At 43.0% G+C, this 12,959-nt stretch overlaps 1 protein-coding gene across 1 annotated transcript in view; it reads right to left on the bottom strand.

Annotated features, from left to right (window-relative positions):
• Positions 1–12,959, bottom strand: part of FBXW8 (F-box and WD repeat domain containing 8) — a 154,693-nt gene that overhangs the window by 129,232 nt on the left and 12,502 nt on the right. The window contains exon 2 of the mRNA XM_075835208.1: positions 3,257–3,361. Coding sequence (XP_075691323.1) covers positions 3,257–3,361 — 105 coding nt within the window. The remainder of the gene's footprint in view (positions 1–3,256; positions 3,362–12,959) is intronic.

Here is a 12,959-nt window from a genome sequence, read left to right as displayed (position 1 = left end):
TTGGACCGTTTTTCCCGGCCGTTTTGTATCCGTTCCAATTCCGTTCTGTGTTGCCGTTTTTAATGGCCGGTTTTGCATCCGTTTTCTCCCTGTCTGTTTTAAAATCGGATGAATTTATTTTGTAAATTATTTGCCACACACTTCCCTCTGTAGATACTGCCACAGCCCCCCTGTAGGTAGTGCCACACAGCCCCATGTAGGTAATGCCACACAGCCCCCTGTAGGTAGTGCCACACAGCCCCCTGTAGGTAGTGCCACAAAGCACCCTGTAGGTAGTGCCACAAAGCACCCCGTACGTAGTGCCACACAGCCCCCCGTAGGTAATGCCACACCGCACCCACCACCCCCCCATAGATGGCACCCCCCCCCTACCTTTCTGTAGATAGCGCCACCGTTCCAGGACAAGTCTCTGTCTTCACTGTGTCCATATACGGACACAGTGAAGTCAGGCACTTCTGAAGCGGAATCCCGAACCCCCGGCCACAGTGTTGCCGAAGCTGTGGCTGGGGATTCCGCTCCTACATGGAGCAAAAAAATACCCTCCTCCTCCTCCTATGCACTTCGGGACACTTTCCAGTGATGCCCGTGTATTACCCGGCCCCATAGACTTTTATGGGAGCCGGGGCGACTGGGGGAACGGCCGAAAATAGTGCATGTCCCATTTTTTAACGGACAGGTTTCCTGGGCCGTCCAAAAAAAAAAAAAAACGGTCGTGTGAATAGCCCCATTAGGGTTTTATGAACGGCCATCACACGGTCGGGAAACCCAGTCATGTGAATAAGGTATTAGCCATCAATATCTGATTGGTGGTGGCCAGTCTCCCCGCAGATCAGCTGTTTTTAAGGGGCCGCGATGCTCATACAATCGTCGCTTCCCCTTCATTTCCTTTACTGCTTACACGGTGAATCGCGGACACACTTGTAGCGGCGGTTCACAGTATTACAGTATACACTTGAATGGTAGAGGGCTGTAATACTGTGAACTGCCGCTACAAGTGTATCTGCGATTCACAGTGTGAGCAGTAAAGGAAATTAAGTGGAAGCAGCGCATGTATAAGCACTGTGGCCCCTTCAAAACCGCCGATTGACGGGTGTGCCGGGTGTCGGTCCCTGACCGATCAGATATTGATGGCCTGTCCTGAGGATAGGCCATCAGTTTTTGTGGACTGGAAACGCCACAATATCTATAATGGTCGTATGGTGTCAGCAAACCAGCTTTGGAAATTTTTTCTATAAAAGCCAGTTTGCGCACCATTCTTTGTAAGCGCCACCTTGCGCCCTGCGTGTAAGAAGTCGGTAGAAGTTGCCAAATATGTATTCAGGTGTGTTTACCCAGTGGCATGCACCAGACGTAAAAAAAAAAAACACAAACTCACACATTCACAATTTTTTCAACTTAATTTTACATTTTTCCTTCCATATTTTTTAAAAAAAAAGTAAAATAGATCTATTTTTTTTTTTTAAACAATATGGAAGCCCAATATGTTCTGAAAAAAAACAAGACCAAATACATGTAGGTTGGAAAAATAATATAACAACCTGCTTTTAAATTGGCATAGCTAAAACTTAAAAATAGGCCTGGTCAGGAAGTGGTTAAAGAGGCTCTGTCACCAGATTATAAGTACCCGATCTCCGACATAATCTGATCGGCGCTGTAATGTAGATAAGTGTTTTTTATTTTGAAAAACAATCAATTTTGAGCAAGTTATGCACAATTTTAGATTTATGCTAATTCGTTTCTTAATAGACAACTGGGCGTTTTTATTTTTTTACCAAATGGGCATCGTGAAGAGAAGTGTATGACGCTGATCAATTAGCGTCATACACTTCTCTCCATTCATTTTTAGCAGTACTCACGTGATCACGCTGTGCAGTCACATACTCCCACATTAACTTTACCTCCAGCCAGGACGCGATGTCTATTCACACTCCCGACACTTCGGTAAAGTTTCTGTGAATGACAGCACATTGTGATCTCACGAGATCACGCTGTGCTGTGTGAGTTAAGTCCCACAGAAACTTTTCCAAAGTGTCAGGAGTGTAAATAGACATCGCGCCCTGGCTGGAGGCAATGTCTATTCACTCTCAAGACACGTCGGTAAAGTTAATGTGGGAGTATGTGACAGTACAGCGTGATCTCGCGAGATCACGCTGTGTTGCGAGTACTGCTAAAAATGAATGGAGAGAAGTGTATGACGCTGATTGGTCAGCGTCATACTCTTCTCTTCACGATGCCCAGTTGGTAAAAAAAGTTTTAAAAAACCACGCCCAGTTGACTATTAAGAAAGTAATCAGCATAAATCTAAAATTGTGGATAACTTGCTCAAAATTGATTGTTTTTCAAAATAAAAAAAACACTGTTATCTACATTAAATTATAATCTGCTGACAAAGCCTCTTTAAACTCAAGAAATTCCATTACCTCAGCCCAGAAATTACTAATAATCGGACATTCCCAGAACACATGTAGGAAATTGCCTCAGCTCCGTGGCACTGTGGACAGGCAGGAGTAGGTATATGTCCTATTCTAAATAATTTGGAAGGGGTGACGTATATTTGGTGGAAAAATTTTAACTGAATAAGTTGGACCCTTGTAGATATTAAGGGACCCGTTAGAGCGGATAGCATTTCCTTATGATCGTCTGTAGAGACAGAGGAAAGAGTCTGAGACCAATGATCCAGGGCCCTGTCAAGTTAATTAGAAGATACAGTTAACAACTGCCTATAAAGCGTGGATAATGGTTTAGCCAACGTCTCCCGTGTCACCCAATCCTCCACCGGGGATGTACATAGTCTGACATCATATCCTGCAAATTGTGACCAGAGGGCACGTCTAAGCTGGAAATAACGGAACCTGAGATGAGTCGGGATCTGATGTTTGGACCGAAGTTTTGCAAAAGTAGCTACTTTATCATCCACTACCACATCCTCCAAGCTCAATACACCCCGTGTTGCCCACTCACCAGGGTTAGGAAGGCCTCTTAACTGTGGCAGAAGCAGATTATACCAGAGTAGTGTCCTAGGTGACCAGGACAACTCGTCTGAGCTAAAGAGCAGCATTGATCTCTGCCAGACCTTCAGAGTAGTTTGCATTGGGATTGTGAGTACGTGTCACGGAGGGGGAGCCGGTCTATAAATAGAGTTCACCAGGGCTTTATAGGAACCGAGAAGTGAAGCTTCCAGCTCAGTACAGGGGTTAAAGTGCCTATGGGTAAACCACCATATTTTGGTAAATATTTATGCCCGTAACATACATACCTGTGCACATCTGCCAAGCTCATTCCTGTCCAAGTACTGAAAGATTTGTAGGGCAATTTCATATGGCAACTGGATATCAAAGAATGGTATCTCATTTATTTCATTCTGAAAGAGAACAAAAATTCCATTATAAAGTAAATTTAAAAATAGTTTAGTTGCCCATGTTTTCCAATTTAATGCCTTTATCAGCTTCCCAGAATATCCAAGGAAAATGTTGTGTATCTGCTTTCCTTACATTTTAGCCTATCAATTAAGCCTCTCACATTCCACATTGCCACCTTCAGACTGTGGTTAGCCATTTTCATGCCACGGGAATGAAGCCTTACAATGGTCTGATATCAACAATAAACATTTAGGAACGTGGACGTCATCTAGCTTATCATGCGCAAAAATGTGTACCCCACTACCCCCAATTTATGGAGTCATAATCCCTGATCTAAACCCAACTGTAGCAGGTATACTGCTTTCCAAAAGTTTAGGCAGGATGTGATGGGCTATTTTCATTGCAAACATAGCAGAGAACTTATTTCTACCATATAGTAACAAGTTCCTCTATGAAAGGAGTAAAAGAAGCTTCCTTGGCATGTTTAGGCTGACCCACAAATCTCGGGTTGCAAGGCCGCAGTTTTCTTAGCCATCTGAGCAATTTTCCCACATGCACAGTCAATTCAGTAAGCAAAGTCCATATTGGCAATTGTCCATCTTTAACGTTACTGACTCTGTGCCATGTTCCCGGGTTTGTTGAGAATTGTGCCAGATCAGAAAAATATCAAATATTATTTCCTCAATTCAAATATTCACGGCTGACTGACATGGCTGGATAGCGAGAATAACCTTCTGCCTGTCAAGATTAATGTCAGTAATGGGTTAAAGTGGCAACTCAGTGGGTGAAACTGGGGGGTTTGCTCTGCTGCATTAAGGTTTTTCTTAGAAGGTGCCATAGTAGGAATGGTTGAAGTCGTTTTAAAGAAAGAAGTTAACGATGTACTAGAACCCAACGGAAGAGACAAAAAGCTCCCGATGTACACGTCTGGCTACATCAGCAGTTAGTCTCTGCTCCCTTGCCTTCCTTACACAGAAGTGCTTAGGAGTACAAATGCACCAAAAACAACTGTGTGAAGAAGGTCTTATGCTGCCAATGAATATTAAAAACTGAAAGATCTCTCAGCCAAAAAAGGAATTAGCGGAGAAAAACATTTTTCCACTATGTTTAAAAAAAATACAGCTAGGGGGACACAAGTATTTTGATTTTGCCAAACATATACAGTCATGTTCATAGCAAAGGGCACACAGCAGAGCCCAGCGCACACAGCCTGTATGGTAGTGCACAGAGGCCGCACATCTCCTTGGCTTCCGTGTTCGGCCTCCGTGCAGTACGGTAGAGGCTCTGTCAAACTCGGTATGTACAGAGATTTTTTTTTTTCTGGGAGGATACACCCGTATATACGGAGTCCAATGCCAAATTTTTTCGTAGGCCTATGGAGATACATTACAGGCCTCAAGGAGCTCTATGGCAGCCCTTAGGCTACCATGAAACTTGTACTGTTGGTCCATAATTACATCACTTTAGGGTGCGCCCTATAGATTTAATGCTGCATCTCATATGCTATGCAATGCGGCCATGACACATCAATGGTAAACTGCTGCATCCTAGCAGAGTCACTCAAAAAGAAGTGCTTGGTGTAAGCCTGAAGCATCATTGTGTCTGGCCATGGTCATTTACGCATTCATCTCAATTTGCGGAAGTATTCACAAGGTACGGAGAATCGTGATTCATATGCAATGGCAGTAAAGATCAATGGTATGGGAGGTGTAAATAAACCAGAGAATTCATCGTTTTCCTACGTGCATAAAGGAATCTTCAAGTCTTTGGAGGCGTCTTAGGGTATGTTCACACGCTAGCTGTCATTTACGTGTGAAAAGACAGACTGTTTTCAAGAGAAAACAGCTGCCTCGTTTCACACGTAAATGCTCCTCCTCGCATTTTACGAGCCGTCTGAGACGCTCGTAAATCTTGAGCTGTGCTTCATTGAGTTCAATGAACAGCTCAAATTACGTTGCAAAGAAGTGCCCTGCATGTAATGTATATAAGTGCCCTGCACTTCTATGCCGAGGCAGTCAATTTACGCGTCGTCGTTTGACAGCTGTCAAACGACGACGCGTAAATTACAGGTCGTCTGCGCAGTACGTCGGCAAATCCATTCAAATGAATGGGCAGATGTTTGCCGACGTTTTGTAGCCCTATTTTCAGACGTAAAACGAGGCATAATACGCCTCATTTACGTCTGAAAATAGGTCGTGTGAACCCAGCCTGAGGGAAACTTCTCAAAAAAAATGTCAACTGTGGGACCATATCATCTGAACCTGAGGAAAAGAAAATAACTATTAAAAGTTTCAATCTAAAGCATTAAAAGCTTTAAGAGACAACAATTATGTCTCGGGGGGGGGGGGGAGCGGTAGCATCTGGGAGAATAATTGTCAGCCATTCTTATTTAAAAGGAAAGTTTAACCTTCAGTTCAGATGCGTCTTTACACTTCCAACTACCAATTGTGTTCCCCTTTTAATGATCATATACCAGATGATATCCTCAGCTATTATCTCTGTAGTCTAGTATTCTGTAAACTGCTTTTTTCAGATTATGAGATTTGTAGTAAAACAATTAACTTTTCATTACGGACTTCAGTTACATAGCAATTTATGAACAAAGAACTATTTTTACGGTAAAATTATAGTTCACATTTTTTATTATTTTATTTGTAGATGTTTACTATGCAGCTGCATCTTCCTCATAGTGGCCCCCCAAAAAATGTTCAACAACATGGGAGTGAGTAATGAGCACGGTAGGGGTCTTTATACGTGAGCATTATCAATGGTAATAGAAGGTGGTTACTGGCTGGTACGGTTATATAGGGAGTATAGATGGTATATGGGCACTGTCGCTGGTATTATTATAGTGATAAATGTTGGAGAAATCCTATGTAAACCAAAATGGCATAAGGCTAAAAGTATTATATGTCCTTCCTTGCACCCAACCTTTCCATTTCTGTGGAGAAAAGTAGCGCAATTGCAACCAACTCTCCAGGTACAGGGACTTGGGGCCACCCGTTCTTAGCAACTCTAGAAGTCCATGAGGACCTACTATTAAATACTGTCTAATGGACAGGTCATAAAAAAAAATAACGGGTGTTGTAGGACAATCCCTTTATTTCACATCAGGAAGAGTGCTACTCTCTGATGGTACTCTCTATGGTAACTCGGTCCCTACAGTTTCATGGCATTTTCCTCACACACTGGGGAAAAACCAATAGTAAATACCAAAGTTAAATATGTGTTTTTTATAGCAGCTAAGGAGGAATACACAAACATTTGGTTTCTAATTCATGTTTAGCGTGATAGTGCTTCTCTAGTTCTCGGATTGGATGAGGTTCAGGGCCCATGTACACAAGCAAAACGGCACAAAACGTATGACTTCTTGGTATTTTACATCATCCTCGCCTCTTTTATTAAAAGGGGGTGAGGCTTACAAAAAGGGGGCAGGGCCACCGTGGCACAATAAATAGATTTTTAATTTACGACAGAAAACTGGCACAAATCATAGTGGAAATCTATGCCATTTTCTGGCTGGCATTAATTTCACTCTGTTGAGCATAGCAGGGGAGAAGCCCGTGCCAGGTCTCCTACCTTGCCCCCCCCCCCCCCCCCATTCCAACTACCCCCCCCCAGTCCATCTACCCCCCTATCGGACAATAAAAAAGAAAAAAAAAAATGTATGCTCACCTTACCGCTCCTTTTCTTTTCTCCCCTTTGGGTCCCCTCAGGCTCTCACTATCGGCCACGGCAACGTACTGACTACGGGGAGCATCAGGACGTTATATGTGTCGCAGCACTGATGACGTTGAACGCGGTCTCGCACATAAGGCCCTGACGCTGCTTGCCATCAGGACCTTTGTTGGGCCACATGCTGAGGGGACCTGGATGGCAGAAGCGAAGAGTACTGGTGAGGTGAGCACCCATTTTTTATTTTATGACTAATGGAAGGGATGGATAATGGATGGCGTACAGTCGCGGTCATTGGATTCTTAAAATTCACAATATTGAAAACCTCTAGAAATGTCAGCCATATTAGTGTTAATGGAGATGCTGTTTCTGTCACCTGGCCACCTAGTGGATATTCATCTCTCCTTATCCTAGATATCCCTGGCAGACAGTGTGAGAACGCTCCTATCCCTCTCATTAAGCAGAAACACGTCAGATTGTATGAATGCCTGTGGAGTGCAAGAAAATTTTAACAAGGAATGCTGGAAAGTGTAACTCAAAGGTGACATTAGTGAGGGAGGAAGAAAGTAGCTGGAGTTGCACAGTATATCTTAAAAGACACTGATTATCTCAATCCAGACTGCGCTCGGATCCAGCGTGACGGCACACGGCATGGCAACAAGAAAAAAGCAGGAATGATCCAGCGCTCAAGTAGAGTTGTAAAAAGGAAGATGCTGCCACCACCCCCATGCACTTGAACTTTTAACTATTGGAAATAAACTTGGAACACTGCTTCCTTTTTACAATTCTACTTGAGCGCTGGATCATTCCTGCTTTTTTCTTGTTGCCTTATAGTATATCTTACAAATTTGTAAAAAAAAAATTATGAAAAAAGGAAAAGCTGGCCAATCACGAGAGAAGTCAGCAGGATAGGCCGACAATCTTATGCATATGGGGGGGTCTGACATCCACCAACAGCAAACGTCGGGGAAAAGAGAGAGAGAGTAAAGTCAGATTTCAACATGTTTGATACTTTGTACTTGCAGGAGATAAGCCACTGCCAGAAGGGTCTGGCAGAGACTTATTGCCTCTCACCAGTCAAGTAAACACGTATGCTCGGCCGAGACCTGTGTGCATGCTTATGGTGGTATCGCAGAAATAGCGGTCAGATGAACCAGTATTTGCTTGACAACTACTGGATCTAAAACATGGGAATTTTATTAAAGAAATGAAGCAGCTATGTACACCGCAAGCTATCCTTCCCTGAACACTGTTACAAGATAGACCTGGATCAATATCTAAAATGTGACTACTCAAAGTGTTAATAGCGTCTCCCAATTTTATTCACCCTGCCTTCCCCTCATAGCAATAATCAGCATTACTCAAAGTGTAGTAAAGGTTCCAAAACTCTGACAATCATAGCAGAAGCTGGCATAAGCTTCAGTAAGAGGGTTAGCTATGCAATTTGGTATAGTGCCGCCACACACTCTGTTGTCCTTATGAGTCGTATGTGGTTTGAAACAAAGGGATGACCAACCACAGGTTCCATAAATTAGTATGAAATAAAGAATGGTTTGGCCGCTTTGTTTTTAGATCCGGCTTTTATAGCACAGCAAGCGACCTCTCAGTGCAGCCGAATCTACGCACTGACATTTGTTACCCATTTAAGAAAGCAAATGGGAGCAGGCTGAAATTAACTGCTTAATTTAGGTCATCAAAGCCTGTTGACTTGGCGATTGCAAAGCTTCTCCAATGTTAGTTTCCGAGTCTGACTAAATTACTCTTTAGCGTGCCAGAGCACACAAACATTAAAATATTAATTTTAGATTCTAGTTAATGATGTGGCTCTTTGGAAAGTACCATTTGAGAATCTTTTGTCTGATGAGAACCTACTAGCCAACGTAATGATATTATTAAAATAGTAGCTTTGGCTATAGAAATTACTTACATATAAATGCGCATTTCAAAAAGCTACTATATTACTTTTTACTAAATGACTAATTTACAATTTTGTATTACAGATGTTGGTAATTTTTTTATTCAAAGTCATTAACCCCTTCAGGACTGAGCCTGTTTTGGCCTTCAGGACGAAGCCGATTTTTCAAATCTGACATGTGTCACTTTATGTGGTAATAACTCTGGAATGCTTTTACCTATCCAAGTGATTCTGAGACTGTTTTCTCGTGACATATTGTACTTTATGTTAGGGAAAAAATTTGGTCGATAAATTCAATATTTATTTGTAAGAAACATCAAGATTTAGAGAAAATTAGCAAAAATTTCAATTTTTCTAAATTTAAATGTATTTGCTTGTAAGACAGATAGTTATACCACACAAAATACTTACTATTTTATATTTCCAATATGTCTACTTTATGTTTGCATAGTTTTTTGAACATTCTTTTATTTTTCTAGGACGTTACAAGGCTTAGAACTTTAGCAGCAATTTCTCATATTTTCAAGAAAATTTCAAAAGGCTATTTTTTCAGGGACCAGTTCTGTTGTGAAGTGGCTTTGAGGGCCTTATATATTAGAAAGTCCCCATAAAATCACCCCATTTTGAAAACTGCACCCCTCAAAGTATTCAAAACAGAATTCAGAAAGTGTTTTAACCCTTTAGGCGTTTCACAGGAATGAAAGCATTTTTTTTGCCAAAATTCATTTGTTATACATTTTTTTCTGTACCACAGAAGGTTTTACCCAAGAAATGCAACTCAATATTTATTGCCCAGATTCTGCAGTTTTTAGAAATATCCCACATGTGGCTCTAGTGCGGTAATGGACTGAAACACCGGCCTCTGAAGCAAAGGAGCACCTAGTGGATTTTGGGGCCTCCTTTTATTAAGAATATATTTTAGGCACCATGTCAGGTTTGAATAGGTCTTGTGGTATCAAAACCGTAAATACCCCCCAAAAATGACCCAATTTTTGAAAATATACCCCTCAAGGAATTTATCTATGAGTATAGTTAGCATTTTGAACCCACAGTTTTTTTTAAAATTTATTTGAATTAGTATATGAAGATGAAAATCTACTTTTTTTGTGAAAAAACGTAGAAATTGTTAATTTTTACAAGGAATAAAGTAGAAAAAACACCCCAACAGATGTAAAGCAATTTCTTCCGATTATAGCAATACCCCATATGTGGTAATAAACTGCTGTTTGGACCCACAGCAGGCCTCAGAAGAGAAGGAGCACCATTTGGATTTTGGATTTCTGATTTTGCTGGAATAGTTTTCAGTGCCGTTTCACATTTGCAATGCACTGGAGGGATGAAAACCGTGGAAACCCCCCAATAGTGACCCCATTTTGGAAACTACACCCCTCAAGGAATTTTTCTAAGGGTAAAGTTAGTATTTTGACCCCACAGTTGTTTTGCTGAATTCATTGGAATTAGTCTGTAAAGGTAAAAATTTACTTTTTTTCTGTAAGAACTTAGACATGTTTAAATTTTACAAGGAATAAAAGGAGAAAAAGCACCCCAACATTTGTAAAACAATTTCTCCTGATTACATAAATACCCCATATGTGGTAATAAAATGCTGTTTGGAGGTACATGCGATTTTGTTGATCACTTTTTATTAAGGTGACCAAAAACCATCAATTCTGACAATGATTTTTACTTATTTTTTTACGCCGTTTACCCTGGGTTATAAATTACCATTATATTTTATTCTGCGGGTCGGTACGATTACGGCGATACAATATGTATATAGGTTTTTTTTAGGTTTTGCAGCGTTTGCGCAATAAAATAACCGATTTAGAAAATAAATTATTTTTTGTCACCATATTCTGAGAGCCGTAACTTTTTTATTTTTCAGTCAAAAAAGCTGTGTAAGGGCTTGTTTTTTGCGGGACGGGTTGTAGTTTGTATCGGTACAATTTTGGCGTACATGCGACTTTTTGATCACTTTGTATTGTATATTTTGTGAGGGGTGGTGACCAAAAAATAGTGATTCTGGCATTCTTTTTCGTTTATTTTTTTTGCAGTGTTCACCGTGCGGGAAAAATAATATTATAGTTTTATAGTTGGGGTCATTACGAACCCGGTGATACCAAATATGTGTACTTTTTTTTTTACGTGCTCATTTTTTTCCTATAATAAAAGACTTACTATAGGAAAAAAAGCAGTGTGTAAAGGAACTGCCAGGCACAGCTTCGGGGTTAACTCCCTTAATTAATCAGTCAGCACCTGAATCTACTTCCCTGAGACTGACCCCAGCTTCCACCACTCAGGCTGGCAGGCTTAGGAGTGGGAGAGCCTATCGCAGCCTGGCCAGACTCAGCTAGCTCCCGCCCTCTGTCTATTTATACCTGCATTTCCTGTTCCTCCTTGCTGGTTATTCTTTTTCGTGTGGTTTCCTGGCCCAGCTACAGCTCCTTCTATTTTGTTCCTGCTCCATACAGACCCTGGCTTACTGACTACTCTTCTGCTCTTCGTTTGGTACCTCGCACACTCCTGGCTTGACTCGGCTCGTTCACCACTCTGGTTGCTCACGGTGTTGCCGTGGGCAACTGCCCCTTTCCCTTGCTTGTATTCCCTTGTATGTTTGTCGTGCACTTACTGAGTGCAGGGACCGCCGCCCAGTTGTACCCCGTCGCCTAGGGCGGGTCGTTGCAAGTAGGCAGGGACAGAGTGGCGGGTAGATTAGGGCTCACTTGTCAGTTTCCCTACCCCCCGGTCATTACACAGTGTTTGTTTATGTAACTTTTTTTTACTTTTTTCACTTGTCCCACTAGGGGACATAGACTTGCAGCTCTGATCGCTGCTGGAATACATTACACTACCTACGTAGTGTAATGTATTCTAACTGTCATTGTGACGTAACAGTCACACTGACAGGAAGCCTACGACGACCACCCTCCGGCTGGTCCTCAAAGGCTTCTGTACATGGCAGCCCGGAAGCCATTGTCTGGCGTCCGGTTGCCATGGGTACCATCGCCAGCCCCCGTGATTTCACGTGGGTGCTGCCGATCGGCGCTAAACACCTTAATTGTGGCGTTCAAAATCGACCGCCGGGGGGGCGTGGCCAGCAGTCGATGGCGCCGGTCGCATAAACGAGGAGCTCCGTGCCCTGCCACACATCAACCGCAGCAACAGGTGCCCACATATGGGGAATAAAAGACCCCAAGTGTCTGGACTTACCCCTGCAGCGCTGCACCAGGTCGTTCCTGCTCCACCAACGCTAGACGGCTATTTTCTCCGGCGGCAGACAACGCCGCTCCCTCAGCTCCAGCGGCGGCCATTTTTGCCAGCCTCATGTCGGCAGGAGGGAGAGATGTCCTTGCAAGGGGACGATGCAGCTCCCCACTCGCAGGGTAAGCTGAATAGCCAGACGGCTAAACTACACCCTCCCAGCTCCCCTATACTGCCCCCCACCCCGTCCTGTGAACAGCAGGGAGCTGGAACCTCTTTGCCTGGGGCGATGGCGGCCATGCCACGTGGTGCACATGCACAGCCAGGGGACCCAGTACAGCCGCTATACCCACCAATGCCACAGCCCTCAGCACAAATGGCCCTTCAGGTTTGGACTGCACCTAAATCCCAACGGTCCACGATCCAGCAGCCAGGGAGGGAAGACGACCTGGGGGACACACCATCCTTGACCCCCTATGCTCAGGCCCCTGTGTATGCCTCAGAATCCGACCTGAAGGATTCTGCTTCGCTACCCTCAGATGTGCCTCCTATGTGGAGGGAATGTTTCTCACAATTGCCCACTAAAGAGGACTTTAAGAGTATGATACAAGCTCAGAATTGGCGGGGGTTTCTCAGCATATACAGCAAATTGCTACTAGGGTGGAGGCCATGTTTCTGTGATACAATCCTCGGTGTCCTCTCAACTGGCGTCCATTAGAGATATGCAACTGCACCTGGAGGATTTGGATAACCGGGGTCGCCGTCACAATATACGGATAAGGGGTATACCGGAGCTCTCAGGGTCAGAA

This window comes from Rhinoderma darwinii, chromosome 1 (assembly GCF_050947455.1).
Source record: "Rhinoderma darwinii isolate aRhiDar2 chromosome 1, aRhiDar2.hap1, whole genome shotgun sequence".
Lineage (NCBI taxonomy): Eukaryota > Metazoa > Chordata > Amphibia > Anura > Rhinodermatidae > Rhinoderma > Rhinoderma darwinii.
Note: the sequence above shows the minus strand (reverse complement) of the source record. Positions and strands in the feature narration are given on the sequence as shown.